The sequence below is a fragment of the Vombatus ursinus genome, unplaced genomic scaffold (genome assembly GCF_900497805.2).
Source record: "Vombatus ursinus unplaced genomic scaffold, bare-nosed wombat genome assembly UNPS02009573.1, whole genome shotgun sequence".
NCBI lineage: Eukaryota > Metazoa > Chordata > Mammalia > Diprotodontia > Vombatidae > Vombatus > Vombatus ursinus.
In genome coordinates this window covers 11,834,877-11,860,125 of record NW_020949351.1, presented here as the reverse complement: position 1 = coordinate 11,860,125, position 25,249 = coordinate 11,834,877, and the positions used below count along the sequence as shown (strand labels likewise).

Genomic DNA, 25,249 nt, shown 5'->3' with positions numbered 1-25,249 from the left:
TAACAGAATTGGGAGATTGGGTGTAGCCCACAATGAAAGGCCAGTTGATGGGATTATAGCCTTAGGCTAATGCCAGAGATTTGGCCATGCGGGAAAGTCCAGGATTTTTTCCTTCTGGGGCCCAGATCCCAACCCCATCAGTGCCAAGCACTGTTCTTTTTTTTTTTTTTTTAATTTATGGTATAGAAGAAGCATTTCCATAAGATCATATAATAAAAAAGATGATTTTACGTGAAACTGCAAATCTGCTCTGTACAACTGGATATTCTTTTTCAATATACAACAAAATTATCTTGTAAATTTCTGTTTTTTTCCTTTTTTGTCTCCCCCCCCAGACCCCCATGGCTGCCATTAGACACAAATACGTATACATATGTAAAATTCTTCTATACATACTTCTATTTATCAATTCTTTCTCTGGATGCAGATAGTGGTTTTCTTCCTATGTCCTTTATAGTTAATCTGGGTATTTATAATAGTCAAAATTACTTATTTGCTCGAAGTCCTTCTTAAGACAAAAGGCTTCAGATCTCCTTAGTATTATTTTCTGAATTCTGTCTGGGGCTCAACCTCAGGGACTCCTCTCCTCCTCCCTTAAGCCACAATTGGGGATCCCACCACGTTGTCCTGAAAATGTTCTTGCTCCCTGCGGTACTGCACTCACCAGGTGGGCATATCTTCGCTCCTCCCGGCCCACAGGCGCAGCAGGAGATCATTTCTGGTCAGCACTGCTAGGCCTGGCTTCTGGAAACAGCATGGGGTTCTTCAATCTTCTCCCACTCAGCCATCTGCTGTTCCCTAGATGAAAGTTTGTGAGGTAAAAGTTCTTGATGTGAAATTTCTTGAGGCCTACTCTGCTTCCCTCAGGGCCTGCTGTTTGTTAATTCAATGGAGTCAACCTGGAGTTATTCACATTACTTCACTTAGGCCCAACCTCAGCCTCTGGAGTCTTTTCTTTGGTCTGGAGGACAGCTACTTTACCCTTTTATTTTAGCTGCTCTATGTTCATTTCATGGCAATTTTCTATCTATTTGTGGGGGAAATCTAGAAAGCCTGGAAGTTTCTGACCCACTTGCCATCTTCCCAGAATGCCCCCAGCAATATTGTTTTAAAAATAACTTTGAGTGAATAAGTAATTTTGATTATTATAAATACCCAAATTAACTGTGAAGAACATATGAAGAAAGATGCTATCTACATCCAGAGAAAGAACTGATAAGTAGAAGTTATGTGTAGAATAATTTTACATATTATAAATTTATACCTATATTTGTTTCTAATGGTAGCCATCTCTGGGGTGGGGGTGGGGGTAGGGAAGGAAAAAAGGGGGAAAAAAAGGAAATTTACATGATAACTTTGTTGTGTATTTAAAAGGAATAGCAAGTTGTTCATAGTGGATTTGCGGTTTTATGTGTAATCATCTTTTTATTGTACTATGTTATAGAATTGTTTGTTTTATTTCATAAATTAAAAAAAAATCTGTTTCTGCTTTCAAGGAGATCATAGTCTAATGTTCAAACAAGTATGAACAAACAATACATATAAAGAATAAATTGCATTGTTTTACCTCTTTATGGCTTCCGGCCATTTCCCACACTTAATCCTAGCTAGGCTCCATTCTCCCTTGGCCATGATCCAGGTCCCAGGAGTTCTGTTCACCCCAGCTTACTGGCCACTCCCATTCAGATCTTCCTTAGACCCCTCCTCCAGTCACCCCCATCTACTTGGCCACTCCTAAATCCCTCCCACAGTATTTATATATATAAGGTCCATCTTGTCTCCATTAAGGGGCTCAGATTCTTAGAATCTAGCCAATACCTCACAGACTCTCAGATTCCTCAAGAGTCTGGCTAATATGGTAGATCTTTAATAAACCTTGTCTTTGGCTGAAAGAAGACTTGGGTTGAATTCTGTGTGTGTGTCATGATCTCAGGGTCCCAGCACCCCTAAACCTCTAGACCTCATCAGCACGAGTTCCCTAAGCCATGTGTATTGCTCATATATGTGTTTCATTCACTACTAGTGATCCTAAGCTGGTGCCTACTTCTCCCACAGACACTGTGTATTTTTAGATTGGTGTACCCCGGATTTTTTTGAGAAATATTTTGTAGCTACCATTTTTACTGTGCCATCTTAGTAAACACCATTGTTTTGGACTAGTTAACCATTGGAGGGTAGTGCACGGGTGTTGGCTGTTGAGCTATAGTTTTAGGAGACTGTACCCACAGGATACTTTGGACACTTTTGTCTTAGCACTGGATTTCAATGACTCTGGAGGAGAGAGAGTGAGGCTGATGACTTTGCACAGCTCTGCCTCACTTAAATCCAAGTCATGTTCAAGACAAGACATCATCCTTTTAATATAATTGGTCCTCTTCAAGAACAGAGGACGAACAACACAACAACTTTGGACGTTGTAAGAGTAGTCATCACCATTGGTAGTGAGTACTTACAATCTTGCAAATGCAGTATTGGGGAAGTAGTCCCTAAAGAGGAGATGCTATACTATTAGGCCTTCATCTGTGATATATGTTGTGTCCCTTACACATTTTTAGGGACCTATTGGAAAGAGTTTTCTTCTGGGATTCTCTTTGTATATCCTAGTTTTTTAGGGATCTATCCATTGGAGAAAAATTAGAATTTTTTTTTCTGTTTTAGTCTGCTATTGGGCAGTCAGTTTTCATATATCTTTCCTTTATAAGTCAGATTAATTTCTTTAATGTAACTTTTGCATGGCTAAGTACTTAAGTCATAATATCTATTGTTTTCTGGAATCTTATTGTGGCATGAGTCTGAGTAATTTGTCTGAGGTTATTATGTACAACAAGTACTTAAAATAATAAAGTTTGCCTGAGGTCCTACAAGCCTCAATTAATCAAAACCAAGTACTCAATTCCCTTATAGGAGCACTACACTTTGTAAGGGCAGGGGCATTGTAAGTTTGACTTCTCTTCACCCTAGTATGGGCTGAGTTTGGATCTCCATTTGGATTGGATAAATTTCAGGTACTCTGTGTATTGTAGGGATATATTGAAAATTCATTCAGATTTCCAGTTCAAATGTGCTTTGGTTTATAGGGATTTCTGAAAAAATTTTGAGTGTCTATTTGTTATAATCTTAGAGAAATTTTCATTCAGGGCCGTTTGCTTTCTTACTTGAAGGCAAGCAAGGGGAAGTATATTTTCTCTCCTTTCATGCCATTGGCTATATTTAGCAGTAGAGTTACTAATTGTTTAGGAGATACTACATCCAACAGTTCAAGAATTTGAGGTTTTAGAGGCAGAGAACAACTGTGTAGGAAGTGTCCCAAATCAGCAAAGAGTAGTTTCCAGTCTGATAAATTAAAGTCAGTTTAACCACTATGATTTGATTTTTGTTATGTCCCGTGCATTCAGATTTTATTCTCAAAGAAAATATTAATATATACTTGTAAGGCTTCTGTGTAGTTTCCAAGTCTTTGACCTCTCTCATTTCTTATTCCTAATCCATATTTTCTGGTATATTTCTTACTATTCTTAATTCTTTCACTTTAGCTTTGAAGTCACCTGTGGCATACTCCCTTCTCCTTTTTCTCTGCCTCCCCCCACTTATATATGTGAGAGAGTCACAGGGTGACATATATTTACATTTTGATTTAATTCGGAGGGTCTTTCTGAGATCTTGTTAAAATGCATTTCCTAATTATCTACAAAAGATGTTGGTATGTAAACTGCACTTATTTTTGTGCTGAAATATTTATCATGAGAATTGAAATACGAGATGACCGAATGTCTTTGTTACCTTCAGGCACATGATAAGACCATTTCCTTTATTTAACTTTCTAAAGAGAAGTTGTGAACCATCCTTTTCTTCAACTGCAACTTTCTTCTTTCTCCTGGTTTTATTTGAAGTGAAAATGTATAGAGTGACACAATTCAATTCTAGTAGTGTGCCTAGTTGTTGCTCATTAAACAAGAATGTCATGTTTAGAGTACCAATATTTTGTATTTTTCTTTTATAGAAACGTAGCCACAATTAATGACTTCATCACCAAGCAGCTAGCCTACTGGCAATGAGTCTATTTGTGCTTAGCTAGAGTTGTCCTTAGAAAGCAGTCTTTCATTCCAATGCTTTTCTTGCATGGTAATACCTGATAGACCATATGCTCTGCTGGTATAGCCTTTGATAATCCACGGTCACTTCTATGCCATGATGAAACTTTGTAGTAGGACTTCTGTGAAAAGTCACATTATAGCACTTTTTTATATGAATACCCCAAAATAGAATTATATAGCTAAGATAGACATTCACAGAATTCTTAGAGGCAAAGTTCAGGTTCTATCCTGCCTCTGTCCAAATAGTTACCATGTGGGCTGAAATTTTTAAGTGCCAGGTCACATAAGATCCTGGCTATTCACCAGACAGAGAAAAAGCATTGTAAGAAACTATTAAGCTTGATTTTAAACCCCAGCTACATCATTTTTTTTTTCACTTTTTAATTTTGGGTTAGTCACAGGAAGCCTTTGTGGTTGACTGTTTTCTGTTTTTCCTCAACTGCTAGTGGTTTTCTTAAACTACCTTGTATTTAACTACATTTATAGCTATTTATTATGCATTTACTCATATATCACCTTGTTGTCTCTTCCATTAGAATATAAACTTGTTAAAAATAAAGATGATTTCATTTATTTCATTGTATTTGTATCCCCAGCACCTAAAACAGTATCTAGTATATAGTAAGCACTCAGTAAAAGGTTATTCATTAATTTATTGTTGAGGATTATGTTTTGAAGCTCTTTAGAAGAACATCATTGGCTGTTTACTTAGGAGACAGATTAAATTTGGATGCCATTGTCGTAATTTTCCTAAATATCATTTCTATTCCCTAATAGCTACTTCCTGAGAAACAAGGAAAGGTTTCTGAAACACAAAGGATATGAAATTGATTTGTGCAAAGAAGTTCACCTTTCAAATCTCAGAATAACATTAGCATAATGGAATTTACTAGCTAAGTATTTCAACTTTACAGATAAGTTCAATAAATCATCAGGGCCACCAATATTTTCACCAGTCTAAAAAACCATCATTGACCTTATTCATTTATCAGTGTGATACCCTCCTCTTGTCAAGGCTAAGGGGAATCCTCAGTTACTTCATGCTTAGTTCACTGCAAAATCCTGAATATAAAGGCACTAGTGATAGAAATAGATTTCTTTTCTGTATTAAATGCTGGTTGTGTGTGTGTGTGTGTGTGTGTGTGTGTGTGTATACACAATGTATGTAATTTCTATCCTGGTGCAGATATGGCCTGAGATTCTTTGATTGAGGTAGTGTTTTATCTTGGTGTGCTGAATCAGGTAATGATACTTCCCCACAGTGTCCTAATATCGGAGACTAGTTAACATCCAGTATGATTTTAATTGAAGAATTATCTTCTATTTCTATCTAGGACAGGGAGGCAAAAATTGGGACCATTTTGCCAAGTATAGACTTTGGTTGCCTTCCTTTTCCTGCTATTGATGGATTTCAATATTTTGATATATTTGCTTTCTTTGCCTCTCTTTGTGAAATGTGTAATGTCACGGTCTATTATAGAGTTCTCCTATTTTCCCCTCCCTTCCATGTTGTCTTCCCTTTCTCCCCTCCCACCTCCCAGAAGTAGCAAGAGGATAAGGATCCCTGAGTTTTGTTCAAACAGAGGCTAGTCTGATATTGGAGATTTAAATTACTTGACTTATTTTCTATGACTCTAGGAAATAATAGACCCTAGTGATTGTTGCTGCTCACCTTATGCCAGGAGCATTTCCATCAAGGGCCTGTTCCAAGGGTTTATACTTCAACCATAAGTAGTTGTGATGGGCAAGAGCTTGGCTTGTAGAGTCACTGTCTAGGAGTGAATTATTAATTTATGTATTCTACTGACTTGGTTCAAATTGTTTCAACCGTATTTATGCTTTAGGAAGGGAGGGGAAATGGTGGTTTTATGGTTCAAGACACTTTTGTCCTTCTATGAATCAAGACAGCCCTGAGATGTAAGTAAAAGCACCCTTGCTAATCAACATGAAGCTATTGCTAGGACTGGGAAATAAATTCTCTTCCTTCCAGAGTAGGATTTAAGTGTTGTTTTTATTCTACCCAGGGTCTCTTTGAGATACTTGGGAAAAAAGAATGTCATGAACTATTGATTAACTCCCTGAAACAGCCATGTGAACTTGATTGCTTTTATGTTTGTATCCTGCCGTAGACCTACTGAATTGCTTGGGGAGATGGAAGTTTAGTTCCTAAGTCCTTGTTACTCACCTGTGAGGCAGCAAGGACAAAATGGGGGAAAGAATGAAAAGTAATTGTGCTTTTTGAGTAATCAGAGTAGATAAGAAAAAAATTAAAGGGTCAAGGCACTCAATTCCTTTAGAGACCCTGTGAATTTCTTTTCTAACAAACTCATCTTCTGTTCAGATGGAATATCTATCTGTTTTTCCTAGGGAAAGTTAGAACTTTCTCCCCACTTTGATATTTTAAAATTGGATATGCAGAGGAAACTCATCATAGTCTTTCATTTATATTGGAACATTTATTTGAAGAATTGAAGTACTTTCACCAAATTGACCCATTTTTTTTTCACATTAGCTCTGAGAAAGTTGCAGTTAGTTTCTCCAGTTTATAGATCAAGAAAGTAAGGAATAGAAAAATGGAGATTTCACACTTTCTGAGTTCAGTAGTCAGCCTTCTGCACTTTGTCCCCTACTCTCACAATGTAACTAACTCACTTTCTTTTCCTGAGGCCTCTCTTTTTCTCTATACTATCTCATTTGTTGATCTCATCAATTCCCATGGGTTCAATTATGGTATGTCTATGCCAATGAGTCTCAGATCTATAGCCCTACTCTCCTGAGCTACAGTCATACATCACCAGTGTCTCTAGGACATCTTGAAATAGATATCCCACAGGCATTGCAAACTCAGCATATTCAAAACAGAATTAATTATCTTTCCCCCCAAAACCCTCCCCGCTGCTTAAATTCTCTATTGCTATCAAAGGTATGACCATCTTCCCAGTCACCCATGCTTGAAACCTTGGTGTCATCCTTGATTCTTTAGACTCATTTACCCCACAAATCCAGTCTGTTGCCAGATCTTATTGCTTCTACTTTCACAGCTTCTTTCATATACATCCTTTTCTCCCCACTCACATAGCCAGAGCCTTAGTTCAGGTCCATGTAACTTCTTGCATGGCCTATTGCAGTACCATTCTAAGTGGTCTCTCTGCCTCTCATCTTTCCTTCCTCTGATGTGTCCTCTACTTAGTTAATATGATGATTTATTTAAAGCATAAATCTGACCATGTAACCCCCTGCTCAATGAACTTCAGTGGCTCCTTCAGTATCTCCAGGATCAAATGCTGCTGTCATTTAAAGCTCTTTATAACCTGGTCCCTTCCTACTTTTACAACCTTTTTGCTTTAATCTGTTCATACACTCTACCATTTAGCTTCACTGGCCTGTTTTTCAGTTTCTTGAAATGACATTCTATCTCCTGTCTCCATGCCTTTGGACTCACTCTGTCTTCTACATGGAATGCTCTACCCTCACCTCATCTCTATCTCTTGATTTCACTGGTTTTCTGTAAGATTCAGTGCATGTCCCTCCTTCTGCAGGAGACCTTCCTAGTCTCCCTAACCACTAGTGCCATATAAGATTATCTTCTATCTAATCTGTATGTATCTTATATGTGCCTAGTTATACACATGCTGTCTCCTCCATTAGAAGGTATGCTCCTTGAGGGCAGGAATAATACTGCTTTTGCTTTTCATTATACCTTCAGAACTTAACACAGTGTCTAGTACATAATAATTACTTAATAAATGCTTATTTACTGATGATTATCTCCTCATATGTAAGTCAATTTTTGTGGTATGCTACAGTCTACTTATATAGATCTAATATGTCTTTGCATTGTCTTTTGTCCATGTTGATTCTTTTGGGATCATGGTGATATAAGATTTGCAAGCATATAACATCATAGGGAAAATATTGATATTAAGAATATGGGCTCTTGTGGAAATGAGAAGGAACATTGATATAGTGCTATACAATTTTCCAAATAACATTCTTCTATTACAAATGGCCTAGCTTATTGTCCATATGCAGCACCTATGTAAAATAAACAGACAAACTCATTGGGTTGTCTATTTAACAGCATGTTGTAACCTGGCCAATCTGAATTTTTCACCTGCTTTGTTTTTTAATGTGGATGTTTAAATTGATCCATTTCAAATGACTGTAAATTTCTTTTTGTTGTTGTTGTTGTTTTTGATTAAAATAAAAGGATGAGGAGGAGAAGAGGCATCATGTTATCTCATCCAGGCTACATGTCCCAATTCTCCCACAGGAAGCATGCCAGATGGGGGAAAGGGAGGTGGCACTGGGGGAAGCCACTTTGGGGCACAACTGGAGAAGGGAAAATGGCAGGTGGCGTTCTAAGCCCTGGAGGAGGGTGGGAAGGAACAGCACGAGTTGGAGGTAATTGTGGAGGTAAAAAGTTGCGGTTGTATGTTGGTGGGGGAATGTTGGTTGGTAAAAATGATGCTATGGTAAGTGGGACAGGTGGCAGAGGGTTAGGAGGATATATGTGAGAATGGTATGGCAAATGAGTGGGTGATCCATATGTTGGAGGCAGAGCCCCATAAGTTGGTCAGTAAATTTCATTGAAGAAGGTTTATAACAATCTGGCATGTAATGCAATTAGTATGATGACATCTGTGTGTAGCACCATTTGATGAAGCCTGTCATTGATGGGTATTATGGCAGACACCCTTGTGTCTATCTGGAAGCAGCTAAGGTGGCTCAGTAGATACAGTGCTTAGTCTGGAGTTAAGAAAACCCGAGTTCAAAGTTAACTTTATATCCTTGCTGGCTGTATGACCCTAGGCAAGTCACTTAGCCTTTGTTTGCCTTAATTCACTGGAGAAGGAAATGCCAAACCACTCCAGTATCTTTATTTTCCATCTTATTTTATTCTATCTTGATTTCCACTTATTTTCCATCTCTTTCTCTACTGACTCGTCTTCTATTGCCTACAAACATGTTCATGTCTCCCCATCCTGAAAAAACCCTCACTTGATCCTTCTTTCCCTACTAACTCTCATCTTATATCTCTTTTATTCTTTGTAGCTAAACTTCTCGAAAAGGCCATCTACAACAGGTGCCACCACTTTCTCTCCTCACTTTCTTCTTAACCTTTTACAATCCGACTTCCAACCTTTTTATTCCATTGAAGCTACTCTCTCCAAAGTTACTCATGATCTCTTAGTTGCCAAAGCCAATGGTCTTTTCTCAATCCTCATTCTCTTTGACCTCTCTGAAGATTTTGACGTTGTTGATCGCTCTCTCCTCCTTGATGCTCTCTTCTCTCTAAGTTTTTAGGACACTAATCTCTCTTGTTTTTCCTCCTACTTATATTGCCACTTCTTTTCTGTTTCCTTTGCTGGATCCTTCTCCAGATCATGGCTTCCACCTGTAGGTGTCCCTCAGGTTCTATCCTGAGTCCTCTTCTCCCTCTATCCTACTTCATTTGGTGATCTCATTAGCTCCCATGGATTTAGTTACCACCTCAATGCTGATGATTCCCAAATCTACCTTTTTTGCCTCAATATCTCTGCTGCCCTCTAATCTCATATCTCCAACTGCCTTTAAGATATTTAAACTGGATGTCCAGTAGACATCTTAAACTCAATATGTCCAAAACAGAAATTATTTTCCCCCAAACCCTCCCCTCCTCCTATGTTTCCTGTTGCTCTAGAGGGCAACATCATCTTCTCAATCTCTCAGACTTACAACTTAACTGTCATCCTGGATTCTTCAGTATCTCTCACCCCTCATATCCAAACTGTTGCCATGGCCTGGCAATTTCACCTTTTTACATCTCTCGAATATGTTTCCTTTTCTCCTCTGACACTTCTACCACCCTGGTACAGGCCCTCAGCACCTCATACCTTGATTACTGCAATAGCCTACTGGTTTCCTTTCAAGTCTCTGGCCTGCTTCAAATCTCTCCCCATTCCAATTCATCCTTCATTCATTTACTCCAGCAGCAAAAACAAAGTGCTCTGTTCAACATTCAAAGACCTTTGTAACCTAGCCCTTTCCTACTTTTCCAGTCTTCTTATACCTTATTCCCCAACATATAGTCTTTGAACCTGTGACACTGACCTCCTGGCTGTTCCACAAACAAGACACTCCATCTTTTAGCTTTGGGCATTTTCTCTGATTGTCCCCTATGCCTGGAATGCTGTGCCTCCGCTGCTCCAACCACTGACCTCCCTGGCTTCCTTTAAGTGCAACTAATATCCTACCTTATAGGAAGGATTGTCTGCCTCTAGGTCTGCCTTTATCTATCCCATTATCCTGAAGAGACAGACTTAATAATCAACACTGAGGTTCCCTAGGCTATGTATTAGCTATCATCTCAAGTATCTACATTAAGTCTGCTCCACCATTCTTAAACACACACACACACACACACACACACACACACACACACACACTATCTTTATCCTTTCAAGGAGCCCATCAATGTTTGCTAATTCTTTTTCGAAGTTCACATCTGAGTTTATTGGAAGAGGAATGAATAATACCTCATCATTCACACAGACACATTCTCAAACATGCATATTAACTCACTCATAGATCATATTGGCAAATAGACACTCACAGATTATACCAAAGACAAACACACTGCTTGAAATTCATGTACTCAAAAAACTCTATATACCCCTGATAGCTTCTAATACACTTAAGTGTATTCAACCCAGGTTCATTCAACCTCCTTCCACCACAAATGCCTGTGTCAGGGAAACATCTTGATGATTCTTTAAAAATCCTTGGGAGAGAGGATGGGAGTGAAAATCCCGTTTTTGCTATGGGTAGCTATGAGCCCATGTTGCACATTTTGAAATTTTAACTCTGTGTAGGATATCCCATACTGTGAGGCAATTTGGGTAAGCACAAGTCACCTGGTTTTATTCTTCCTTTATTGTAAACATTCAGCAGATCAGAATGAGAGAGAAAATAGATAGAGCATCCAATAAGTGCTTACTGTGTAGCAGGCACTGTGCTAAGAGCTGGGGATAAAAACAACAACATCAATAACAACAAGAAAAAATGAAGATTGTCCATAATCTCATGGAATTTATAGTTTAATGGGGATAGGGGAAAGAGATAACACATTAAGGGGAGACAGCAAGTGTGTAGGTAGAGTAGACCAGAGAGTGATTTCAGAAGGAAGCAAGCAGCATCATTGGGTGTTTCCCATGACATGGTCGTTTCAAGGAAGGACTTAGTCATTGAGTTTACCTTATAGTGGAGTTATCCTGGAGGAGTGGGAACAAACAATAGGTTTGTAGATGGAACATACTGGAGAGTGAGCATTGGCTTTGGAATCAAAGAACCTGGTTTCAAAAGCTGCCTCTAAGGTATACCATCTGTATGATTCTGAACAAGTCACTTAACCATACTGGGCCCCAGTTTCCTCAACTGCAAAATGAGGGGGATGAATTGGATAGCTCCTGAAATTTTGTTTAGCTGTAGATCAATTATTCTCTGGATGAAACTAGCTCTATGGTCAAATGCATCAGACTATTTGTAAGTTTAACATAGAACATAGGAAATTCCTTTTATGAGCAGAATTTTCAAGACTGAATTTTGTTCTATCAATTCTAATTCTTTTTTTTTAATGAACAAACATGAGACCCAAGAAGAGTCTATATTTTCTGCATCTCTTAATCTGTTTTCTGACTGTAAAGATATGGTCTGCTATGGAAATTTGTTTACAAAAGCCTATTTACCTCCTAATATTTTCATCAAGAATACATTTTTAAAATACATAGACCCTTCACACAAAGATTTTACATAGCTTACACTTATGTATCACTTTAAAGTTTGCTTTTTTCACAATCCTAACAGGTGTTAATCTGTGTTTTATGGATGAAGAAATGGAAGCAGAGATTTTAAGTGATTTACCTAGAATCACACAACTATAAGTACAAAATAAGTACTAAGAATTTAACCTAGATCTTTTACTCCTAATCCAGCACTCTCTACTACTCCACACCACCTCTCATGAGCATTTGGGCCAATAGTTGCTAATAATAATTTCTTTCACCTGTTTACTTATAAACTATTGTCTGTAGTTGTAGCTATTATTTTGGATTCTTAGCTTATTTTAATATCTTAAAAACTGATCTTGATGTGCTCTTAAAATTCTATTATCTCTGATGGAAGGGTGAATCAATTAAAAAATCACTTCACCCCTTGCCCAATCAAACACCGCCCCCCCATTTAAAGTAAGAGATAAAATACTTTAACTATGATACCTTACTGAGTAAGAACAATTTTACTCAATCAGTGAAAAGCATTGAACTTGTTTAAACAAGCTAATTAATCTATTTTGAGAGAATAAAGGCCTTTGAATAAAATGAAGGGATGCTGCAAAGGAGATGTGTTGGTATTGGATGAGGAGACTTGTTCATGCCCTGTGGGATTTCGATAGTATAACAATCAAGTTCTGAACCCAAGCATTCAAATATCTTGCAGTCTAGAGGTGAGAACAGTTCTAGTCAAGACCCTGAAAGGGAATTGCTTGCTAAAAGGTGAATTAGAACTCCTATATTTCTCAACTCCTGAACAGAGAGAACATGGAAGAATCAGAGGATTTGGACCTCAGCATCCTATTAATACCCCTGGAATTGCAGCAACTGTTGGCAGTGTCTATATTGGGAACCAAGGAAAACTAGATACATCAAAGAAAGGCAGGCTTAGGACTCTACAAGGAGTCCATCAGAAAATTACTCCACGATTAAGGGAAACTCCAGAGGGCTCCATAATGAGGACAAAAAGATAACTGCTGCATATCCCTTTATCACATATACTCTATGCTTGAGCATACTTACTCTTAGACTGTTCCTGTACTTGTGGGAGAGTATGCCCTTGGTTTAAGAGAAAAGCTTTTTATCAACTTTTCTTACTATATTGCCTTAGTTAATATCCAGGCCTATAGGCTAATTATGTTTGTCTGGTTAATTGATATCATTTGATTATCATTGGGTGGAGCACACTGGTAGGGGCTCTGAAATTACAGCTTTAGAAAGAATACCTCCGGGCAGCTAGGTGGCACAATGGATAGAGCTCTGGCCTTGGAGTCAGAATGACTTGAGTTCAAATCCAGTCTCAGACACATGACACTTACTAGGTGTGTGACCCTGGGCAAGTCACTTAACCCTGATTGCCTCACCAAAAATAAAAAAATAAAAATAAAATGAAAGAATACCTCCATTCTCTCAGGACCCCCTAGCAGCAGCCACACTCTATAGTTCTGGCCAGCCAGTTCAAATGGGGAAATGGGGATTGGGATTGCTGTTCCAGATTATATATTACTCTCATATGGATTTATTTTTTATACATTTGGTAAAGTCTAGCCACTCTTTTCTACTTCAGCATTTTACAGCAAGTACCGTTTCGGCCTCGTTACATAGGACATTGGGGATATGGTGATAAAGTACAAATGTAGTGGCTCCATTACTGTTACAAATGAAGGTAGATTGCTTAAAAATACTGGAAAATACTACATTTTACTTCTATGTTCCTTTTTCTCAATTTTATCTATCAATGCTATGGAGATGATCTCACTTAGGAGGCTCTCACTCCTGTCTGTCTTAGTCTCATTTTCCCTTTGTTTTTTTTTCCTAATTTTGTGAGTCATCCTCCTTCTTTAATATTTTACAAATGAACTGATGTTATAAACAGCGGTTGGCTTTGATTGCCATTTCTCTTTTCTTGTATAGGAGATTACATTTACAGACTGAACTTTTGGGGGCCCCTCATTGTGGCAATTATTTTGAACCAGCTAAACTTCTCTAAAGAATGATAATAGTCTGGACTTTTTTCCATTTCCCATTTTTCAGACTTGACAGTACATTTAAACATTGACTGAATTGGAGCTGCTTTGCTCTGTGATCTCACACAGTGTTTTCTCCTCATCTTTATTTTTTCTTCTAATTTGGTATTGATTTTGACCTTAGCTCTATGCAGTTGATGATAATATGACTGCACACAGACAGCTGCTCCTGAAATGACTCCTGTGTCTACAACAAATTTTTTTTTTTTTGGCTAAGATACTTGATTTTTTTTTGTCTGTGTCATATATCTCAGTCCTTGCCATGTCCAGAGTTTTCTAATTCTCTTCATGAAGAAAATGTTCATCATGTACAGATGTGAAGCTTCTGATTATTCTGATAGCTATTGACTTCTTTTATGTCTTGATTCTAAATCACGTATTATAATGTAGGTTTGCCATTCTCCTCTTTATATTGAAGTCGAGTCCCAAGCAATATGTGGACTTGGTTTATTTCTCATAATTGCACATTTTCTCACCGTCTGCAATATATGTTGGTCTGTGAGTCAAGCAATTATCAAGAATTTATTAATCTTTTCTTATGAGTCAGTCATCATGCTGGGTGGTGGGGATACAATAGCAATAGTGAAACATCTCTCACTTTCCCCTTGTGAGAAACATATACACATATGCAAAGTATATGCAAAATGCATATAAAGGTAGTTTTCTGGGGCGAGGCACTAGCAGTTTGGAGGATCAAGAAAAATCTCATGCAGGATCCAGTATTTGAGCTAAACATTGAAAGAAATAAAAAAAAAAACTTTGAGAAGCAGAGGTTAGGAGAAAACATGTTCCAGGCATAAGGAACAGCCTGGGTAGAGCCACAGAAATGGAAAATAGAAATAACTTTCTCTAATACTTGTCTTATCTCCCTAACTAGATTGTAAATAGGGTGAGGGTTGTGCATTAATGTTCTTTGTACACTCCAGAGGGACAGCTAGGTGATACAGTGGCTAGAGTGCCAAGCTTGAGTCAGGAAGACTCATTTTCCTGAATTCAAATCTGGCCTCCGACACTTACCAGCTGTGAGACCCTGGGTGAGTCATTTAATCCTGTTTGCCTCAATTTCCTCATCTGTAAAATGAGCTGGAGAAGGAAATGGTAAACCATTCCAGTATCTTTGCCAAGAACACCCCAAATGGGGTCACAAAGAGTTGGACATGACTGAAAAATGACTGAACAGCAACATATACTCCAGAGTTTCCAGCAGAATGCCTTCCACAAAGTAGCTAATCAAATCATATTTTTCAATGAATGAAAATCTGTCATACTATATCTTTAAAAAAAAATCACTTTGGAACTAAGAGCAGATAAAATGGCCTGCTTGAGTCCTTGGTATCTGTGCATTCCCCTCCCTGCCCCACCATGATTATCAGTTTCTTGTGGAGGCCAGGCTGAGTTTCTGTTGCTACAACTTCATCACCTTTTGTCATCCACAGCATTTAAGATAAGATTCAGTGGGTCCCTTTATTTATTAGGGGAGCTTTGGAATGAAATGCTATATTATTATTATTGTGGCCTGAGAATAAGAAAGGGTACATCCCATCTGGAAGTGGCAGGGGTGACATTAAAACCACTTTTGGGGAACCTGCCCTTATTTTGAAATGTTAATTTTTGTTTATTTGCTCCTTGTCAGTACTCATATCCCATGATGAAAACGTCTCATACCACAATTATATATGTATTTCTATTTTTGCTCATCACAGACTGAGCAAATAAAAAAAAGACTCTCTTCTTGTTTACTCAATTTCTTACTGTAATATTGCTTATAAAACAAAAAGAAAAATCCAAAACATTAGCTTTTATTTTTTATCAAAAATAAAAAGGAAAAAATCCTCAGCCAGAATGGTTGATTGGTAATATAAGTCAAGGAGTACTTGATACACTGAAATGAAGAGAATCAGATGAAATTAGGATTTTTTAGGTGTCAAAAGACGGATAATAGAAACAAAATCTAGAAACCATTAGGAAGATATCTAACCATTAGTATAATGGCACAGCTTTTCAGAAGGGATGGAAACTTGGTGGAGAGCTATTACTCTGTCCTAACTTTCCACTTGGGGCATACATGCTGCCTGAAAGAAGTTTACTTTGGAATTCTGCAAAATTGCTTGCCCAAAGGTTGGATGATAATAACAATGCTTCACATTTCTATAGCAATCTACCCTTTGTAAAATTCTTTTATGCATATTATCTCAGGAGATCATTAAAACATTCTGAGCTGTAGGAAGGTTTGTCAAACCTCTGTAACGTATGGAGAAACTGAAACAGAATGAGTGACAGGACTCAGCTAAGGTCACATAATTAGCAGTAGAGCTGGACTAAAGCTCAGGTTTTCTGACTCCTTGTCCCACATTCTTTCCATGACAAGGTTAAGGGTAGAGTAGAAATCTTTGTTCAAATTTATTGTCATCTGTTCGTATCACCTGGAGAGCTTCCTTAAACAAAATTTTGCTTGCATAAAACAAATTGCATTTTCAGGGGTGTATGTGCGTGTGTGCATGTGTGTGTGTGTGTGTGTTCGATATCTTGAACACTTAAAAATGATTTAATCTTCATCTGGGGAAAACAGCACAATGTCTATCTATGTAGAGGTGGCTAGATGGCTCAGTGGATAGAACACTGGGCCTAGAGTCAGGAAGACTTGAGCTCAAATATGGCCTTAGACACTCATTAGCTGTATGACCCTGGGCAAGTCACTTAACCTCTATTTGTCTTAATCTATGAGACAATTAAATGGAAAACCACTCCAATATTTTTGTCAAGAAAAACCCATACAGGGTCACAAAGATTCAGATACGACTGTAACATCTAACTTTGGGAGCAAATTAAAGAACAAAAAGTTTCTTATCATTAATTTCAAGTGTGATTGTTACCTAATATACTGTTTTTTTGTTTTTGTTTATGAACATGTAGCCAGTTAAGGTAGTTTGTACACATTGGCTTGTGCCATTTGAGGCAATTAAGTGGGCATAGTGGATAGAGCACTGGACTTGGAGTCAGGAAGACCCGAGTTCTGATCTTGCCTCATTCTTACTAGCTGTGTGATGTTGGGTAAGTCATTTGATCTCTCTGTCACAGTTTCCTCATCTTTAAAATGAAGATGATAATAGTACCTACCTCATAACATTGTTGTGAAGATCAAGTGAGATAGCATGTGTAAAGCACTTTACAAATCTTAAAGTATTACATAAGTACTAGCTATTAAACAGAAATTGGTTTGCACATGGTTTTCTTTCTTAATCCCCTGAATTGTTCTTCTTTCAGCAAAAACAGACCATCAAATTGTTTTCTTTTTGGCTGGAGGGGCAGTTTCATTCTTACTTCTTGTGATATCTATCATCATCATCATCACTTACTGTTGCAGGTGAGTACATTTGCTAATCAAAAGCCTTGTCTGCATCAAGTCTGATGTTAGAATAACTGTATGCCTTATACTGACAGTTTGTCAAAGTTCCTTTGCTATTATCTTCATTTCTTTCACTGTTACTACAAGTTCTGATGGGATGGTGAAATGAAGAATAGCAGAGGTGGTGATGGTGGAAAAAACCCCTCAACTAAGACATTTAATAATTGTCAGAGTTGACAATTTGCCCATTCTTATGTGATCTTTTGGGTTCTAGGTAATTACTGGCAGAAACCATGTCTTTCTATTTTCTTCTGCTTATATTGGAATCAATGGTGAATAACCAGAAGATAAATTTCTAGAGTCAAGGTGAAGACCATGTGTGGCTTGAGGAAGATGAGAGGAGAAAAAAAGTAGGGGGACATTAATTAGTGGTAGGAGGAAGAAAAGTTTCAACAATCTCTTTTGGTAGACTGTTGGAATATTATACTGGAAAAGACGTAGTTTTATCTTCTAGTCAACAGGAGCAGCTAGTCATGTGATGCTTTAAAAGGAAATGTTAAAATTCTGCAGATCAAGAAGGAAGCTGAGCCCCAGGGCATCTTAGTAGTTTGCCCTTTTTTCAACATATATATTACAACATAGCTTTTGCCACTCTCTCTTGCACCCACATTTTAATTGAAGTCATTGAGTTCCAAGGGATATATTGACTTATTTGGAGAATAAATTTCTCATAGAATTACCTACTTGTTCATCCTGTCCAACATCTGTTGGTACATCAATCAATCAATCCATCAATTAAGAAGCATTTATTAAGCACTTATTGTGAACTAGGTCTTACGTTAGATGCTCGAGATACAGAAAAAAAATAAAAAGTCCCTCCCCTGCCCCTACTGGGGGGACATGTTCATATGTAAGTATATACAAAATGCATATAAAATAATTGGGGAGGCACTACCAGCTTGGAAGGGGTGAGGTTTAGATAAGACCTCAGGGAAGACCAGAACTTAAGCCAAACTTTGAAGGCCAATAGAGGTTCTAAAGGTGGTAGCAATACCAACATGTCACATTTAGACAGAAAGTTAACCTAGTGAGTTTTTATCCCCATCTTACAGATATGGAAATTGAGGTTCAGAGAACTTGTGAGTTTTCCATGGTCAAATAGCTAGCTAGTACATGTAAGAGCTGTGATTTGAACATGAAGTTTCTGACTTTCAAGTCCAGTGCCTTTTTAAATATGACACACCAGACTTCTTCCTTTAAGCCATTCATTCCTGAAACAGGATACCTCCGAAGATTTTTGACATTTCTAAGAAAGGAGTTTCCCCCTCTTTTGACACCTCTGCTCCTTCTTACATCTAAAGTGAATTCGTTCTTTATTAGCACATTTTCTATTTTTTTCTTCTCAGTTGGGATGAAAAACAATTAGTCAGTTATTTCTGTAATAAGGATGGATTCTAGACCTATAATTTCATCAGTGTAAGGAACTCCCTGGTGAGCACATACCAATGCAGGTCAGCATCTTTTCTTCAGCTTATATTCTTAGAGAGCTGCTTAGAGAACACCGAGGTTAAGTTACTTAGTTAGCTTCACACGATTAGTATGTGCTAATGATGGAACTTAAATCCAGTTCTTCATGACTTCAATGCTGGCTTTCTATATGCTGTTCCTTCTTTCTTTTCTTTTTTTTTTCTTTTTTTCTTTTTGGTAAGGCAATTGGGGTTAAGTGACTTGCCTAGGGTCACACAGCTAGTAAGTGTCAAGTGTTTGGTCTGAGGCCACATTTGAAGTCAGGTCCTCCTGACTCCAAGGCTGATGCTCTATCCATTGCATCACCTAGATGCCCCTCCGTCTTTCTATGTAATAACCTTGCATATATAATTGAACAAAGTTACTCATGCTATTGACGTCATTTGCTATTTGCTTTTTTTCCCTTTCCCCATCATTGTTTTCTCTTTTCTTCACTAATCCCTTGTTGTGTTTTTCTCCTTTAAGGTCAATAAATATTTGTTGAATTGAAACATTTGTTAAACAATTCTCTTTGTATTACCTGTAACATAAGGCAGTTATAAGGTATGGGAATAACAGTGCACATAGACAGCTTGTTCAATGTCGTGGAGCTCATCCTCATGTGTCCATAGGAGAATGACTTGTAACTAACTAGCTGTAGGAAATTGGCGGATGCTATTTAATGGCAGATGTGAGCTGCAGGAAGGTAACAAGGCCAGGTTAATAGGTGATAGCAATTGACAGTTCCTCATAAAGGCCTACTATGAATCAGTCACATAAATAGCTCTGTGTCCCCTTGAAAAGGCACCTGGGCACAGTGGACAAGGAGTCGGCCTCAGAACCAAAAGACTTAGGTTTAAGTTCAACTCTGATAAAAGCAAGGGGCAAGTTACTTAACTTCTCAATGTCCTAGGCAGATGTCAAAGACTACAAGTTTCAGAGATGTTGCCTGCATTAGTAGAGGGAGTTTCCTTGTTTGGGAGATCTCTACATCAAATCAGAGATACAGACTCTATCTCTATTTGTAAGACAGTAAGAAAAGACACCAGAAAAGTGATGAAATAGCAAGTTTGAATAATCAGGATGCCAAAAGAAGAGTGTAAGTGATTTTAAGATTAGGCCACATACTATGACTTGTCCTAACAACTCTGTTGAATGTGGATTTCCAGGAGGAAGAGAATATCTAAGGCACTGTGGGATACTCAGACCCAGGTAAGGTTTCTCAAGGAAGAGTTTATTTTGGACAACATTCTTGTGATAACTTGTGTGTGTGTGTGTGATTGATTTTACATGAAAAACACTTTTTTATATTTGCCAATCTTGATTTTATTCCTAAGTGATCTGGTCATTGATAATGGCCTCAACTGACTTCAGCTAATCTTCAGCTAGCTTCAATTTTTTTTATTGATGTTTTAAAATTAGTCTCCTAACATTGGTGACCTTTTATAATAGATTTTGTTATGTTAATATTAGTAAAGAAATAATTGCTGTTCAACATGAACAATACATTGTCACTGAAAATAGCATAATATGTTCTATAAGCATGCATGAGAAAAGCACAGAGGCAATGTGGCGCATAGAACACTAGATTTGCAATTAGAAGGCATGGGTTACAAGTCTCATCTCTGCTAGTTACTTTGTGTGTGTGTACAGGAAAGTCACTTATTTGACACTTAGATCCTTCACTTATAAATAGGGGTAGCAATATTCTCATATCTTATCTCACAAGGTTGTAGTGAGGAAAAGCCTAAAAAAAATAAGTTATTTACTATGCTACTCTACCAGGCCCTTTCAAATTAGTAAATTCTCTTGTGTGTAAATTATAGCTTTATATTCCTTTTTAGATATATTCCTTTTTAGGTTTCTCAGTATTTAAATAACTCCTTCCCATTATTCCCAAGAGATTAGAATTTTGCTGGAGACTAAGGATAGAGACTAACTGTTAATCACATACTGCTTGCAGAACTTGGAAAAAAATTTAAGATAGGCGTGTTGGTTGATGTCTGTAGTCCCTGCTCCTAGGAAGATGAGGATGGTGGATCACTTGAGGTGAGGAGTTCTCAGCTCCAATAGGGCTAAAAGTCAATCAGTCAATCCACACTAAGATTGACATCAATATTGTTAGCCTCTAGGAGGAGTAGAGAGGCAACCTGGCCCAATTTGGAAAAATGAAACATGTTAAACTTCTCTGTGGGACAGTATTAGTATTGGCCCATGAATGGCCTCTGACCTACTATCCATACCCAATTTTCCTGCCCCCCACCCCAAATAAAAACCCCAAACAAAATAGTTAAGTCTTATAGGTTTAGGAACTGGACTTACAGTTTCATCCCAAGAGAAAATTCCCTATGTCAATGAATATAAACACCTTCTCCATTATTTTTAGTCTTAGAAAGTTACCTTGGGGACTGAGAGGTTAAATCATTTCCCAATAGTAACACAGTCAGTATGTCTCTAAGGTGGGACTTGATCTCAGGTCTTCCTGGTTCTGAGGCCAGCTCTTTATCAGTTATGGCTCTCTCTCTCTCTCTTTTTCTCTCTCTTTCTCTCTCTCTCCCCTTCCTTCCTTCCCTCCCTCCCCCCCATTTTCCCTCCTTCCCTCTTTTTTTCTCTCTCTGTCCCTCTCTTTTCATAGGTGTATCTATATTTTATCTTTATTTTTATATAACTATATCATTGATATTTTACATATATATTTATATCATCTATCTATCTTTATATCTAAAAAGAAATTTAAACAAATGATAACTAGTCTGTAATAGGATATGATGAGAAATTTCGGTTTTTTAAGATAGCAACAGCTCATTGCTCTCTGTTTACTTAGCATACATAAAGCTTTTGAAATGCTTTTGCTCATTTGGATTTTTTGCTCAGTTGGATTCATACTCTGGAAGTCAGCAGAGTTTGATTATGCATCTGTATAGTGATAATTTGTTTCAAGGACATTTCTTGACCTTTGAAAGCAAATCAGAGAGGTTACCAGAAAAAAAATAGAATCAAAATGATTTAAAGATTTCCAGCAGGAATACAATTTGGTTTCTTTGGGACACTAGGGAAATGTTAAAAGTGTTATTCAAAATTAATGAGTTATTTAACACTAGCTGCTATGACCACTCCATCACCACCTTATTTTATGATTTGTCACTTTTGTGTCTTTTTCTTTGACAATGCCCAATCAGGTAACTTGTCATGAATACTGGGTAAAAAAAAACAAACAAAAACTAAAAACTGAAGGATGCAATAAAACTCATTCATTCCCTTGAATTCAAAAAATCCTTTCTAAGCTGCTTTAGAAAATAACTTTTCTGATTCACCTATTCAGCAGAAAAATAGGTCATAGTAACACATTTATATAACATTTTCTCACACACGCACTCATAACTCTTTGAGCTATATTAAAGTGCAAATAATTTAATCTCCATTTTGAAGATGAGGAAACTGAGGCTCCGAGGGATAATGTGACTTGCTTGGGGTTACATGGCTACAAAGTGGCAGAGCTAGGACTTAATCTAAGATCTATCTGATTCCAAGGCCAGTCGTCTTTCCATGCTTCCTCTACAACCTCATCTAGACTTACATGCTGTCTATAATAAACAGAAAGTGACATGAAGATTTGAGTTAATTATTTTAATAAATTAGTCAAAAAATGTTTCACAATTGAGAAAAAAATATTGCTATCACTTTAATTTCTAGGTTGGTAATATCTGTAACTTGAAACAATTTGAGCTATCTTGTTAAATTTCATTCTAAGTGAAAATGACTTGAACCACCATCAGAAATTTTTTATGCACACATACAACTGATCATTTTGCTTGCTTGGTAAATTAAAACAAAATTTAATAGAAGTAATTTTGTTATTTGCTGTCCTGAGACTAGTATTAGAAGTGCTGAAGTGTTTCTGGGCTACATCTAGGGTTCCTAATTTTCACATATTGTTTATAAAATACACACAATGAAAGGAAACATTTTATATATTTTATCAGTATTTGAATAGAAGAAGTTGGAGTTCCTGTTCAGGTTTTTAAAGGAAGAGACTGACAGAGAAAAGTTTAAATGCTATGATATGAATGGTTAGAGATGTAAAGTATATGTCATATGCACATAATAATGTCCAAACTAAACTTACCTTAAATATTGTGGAAAAAAATACTTTCTCCCTGTAGTCTTAATCTCTTGGAGCATAGACAGGTTAGGTGATTTACCCAGGGTCACATGGTGAGTATCATAGGTGAGATTTGAACTGGTGTGCTTGGCCAGCTCTCTAGCATTTTAATGTTTTTAGGTAGACTAAAAACTATGTGATTCTTGAGTCACATTGAACTGAGGCTTTTGAGGTCCTTTTTGCCTTTTTCTTGTTCCATGGGCTGCTGTGTCTAAAGAACTCATCAAGTGGCCAACATAAAATCTCACATAAGATCTAATGTAAATAATGTATCTAACAATACATAATTTTAACACATATAATTGTTATATATACATTATGTTATAGACAGTATACACACATATATACATGTATCTAAATGTATATATATATGTGCTTGTGTATGTTACTATATTACTTGGAAAGATTTATGAATTAACTGAGAAGCTTTTCTGATGGAAGTGATTATATACACATATACATATATAAACATCTATACATACATATCCACTTATATACAATACACTTACAAACACATATATATGTGTATACACACACACACACACACACACACAAATACATATATATCCAGGGCATTGGAATAGGTTATTGGGGGTTGAAATGACAGTGTTTATGAGACCATGAAAGTGAAAGGCAGATTTATTTTATGGTTCTTTCCTTCATTCCTTTACTATACTAAAAGATTTCTTTCTGCTCTCTAGTTCACTTTATCCTTTCCAAGTGATGGGATCATAGATTTAGAGCTAAAAGAGACTTTAGAGGTAACAACCCCCTCACTTTATTGACAGCCAGACATCTGTTGTATTTCACTTCAAACTTATACTTTCATATTTGGAATGTATTTTCATATAGAAGTTCACTGTGGACACTGATAATGAAAATACCTTGTAAAGTCAATTGTGATAGGGTTTGGCTTCTTGTGCTGACAGGGGGTGAAGGCTATCAGAGCTCATGTATAATCTGCATTTTTAGTAACTACTGAAATAGAAGCATTTATTTTTCTGAAATTCTTTCCTACTTCTTTTTCTAGCCATCTAAAAACTATGCCAGAAGTGGGGTTCCTGACCAAACTCAAGACTACAAAGAAGAGGATATTTATGTCAACTGTCCTGCCTTCTCTCAAAGACCAAATCCAAGATAGCAATTCTTCAATCTGGTCCAAGCAAGCATATAGAGTCAAATATGTATTGTCTTTAGAGAGCTCCTCCTCTGTATTCGCAGATCTATATTGATTGCATTTACTTTGTTTTATACAGAGAAGACTGCATAATCAAGTAAATATCACTATTTGATTGAGAATACTCAGAAATATCTGAGAGATTGGTAAGATAAGTGGGGACAGGGAGGCATAGCGACCTCCCATAGATTATGCCTCTCCCTTCTGAAAGTCATTCTAATCATTTAGTCAGAGTCACTCTAAGGGCGTGCTCCTCTGAACCTTGTACTGCTGAAAGTGGAATGACTAGATGACTGATGAAAGAGGAGATGGTGTGAGGTGGCCTTTCCTTCTTCTCTTCATATGTCTTGGTGTACCTCTCTCTGTAACTGTTGTATTCCATCCCCAAATATTAACTTTTCCTTCTCATTTCACCATTATATTTTCATTTCTTTGGATTTTCTTTGAGTTCCCCCTTAATATCCAAATATCCCTTAATTATTATCTAATATATTAATAAGACATTGACAGTCAACTGAGTCAACTGAATAGGACACTATATTAGTAGTTGGAGTTGGGTGAAGAAGCCACCAAATGCAAACTCTTATTCTTTGTCCAAAGCAATGTGACTTCCCCTTCTGGTTCCCAACCCTATGTCTAGTCTAGGCCTGTTGGTTAGCATACAATAAGAAGTATAGAAACTAAAACAAAAACAACAGAAAATATCATGTTAGGCTTCAGTTGTTGTTCAGTCATTTCAGTTGTGTCCAACTCTCTGTGGCACCATTGGAGGTTTTCTTGGCAAAATTACTGGAGTGGTTTGCCATTTCCTTCTTCAGCTCATTTTATAGATGAGGAACTGAGGAAAATGGGGTTTAGTGAATTGCCCAGGATTACATAGCTGTTAAGTGTTTAAGTGATTTGAACTCAGGAAGATGAGTCTTTCTGATTCCAGGCCCAGCACTCTATCAACTGCCACCCAGCTGCCACTGGTATAAAACACTTAGTATATTGATCCTTAATTTCTGAAAGATATGATTCATTTTACTAAAAGGTACAGTTAAATTCTACAGATATTTTAAGCCTAGGGCAGGCCATTAGGTAAATTAGAGAAAAACAAGATCAGTTTTCCAGGTTGTTTACAGAATAC

The 25,249-nt window shown here is 37.2% G+C and overlaps 1 protein-coding gene across 1 annotated transcript in view; it reads left to right on the top strand.

The window, feature by feature from the left end:
- Nucleotides 1–24,844, top strand: part of CD226 (CD226 molecule) — a 103,199-nt gene extending 78,355 nt beyond the window's left edge. Inside the window, exons 4-6 of the mRNA XM_027852442.1 lie at nucleotides 17,194–17,293; nucleotides 19,951–19,993; nucleotides 23,974–24,844. Of these exons, the coding sequence (XP_027708243.1) occupies nucleotides 17,194–17,293; nucleotides 19,951–19,993; nucleotides 23,974–24,084 (254 nt within the window). The 3' untranslated portion in view covers nucleotides 24,085–24,844. The remainder of the gene's footprint in view (nucleotides 1–17,193; nucleotides 17,294–19,950; nucleotides 19,994–23,973) is intronic.
- The last annotated feature ends 405 nt before the right edge of the window (nucleotides 24,845–25,249 follow it).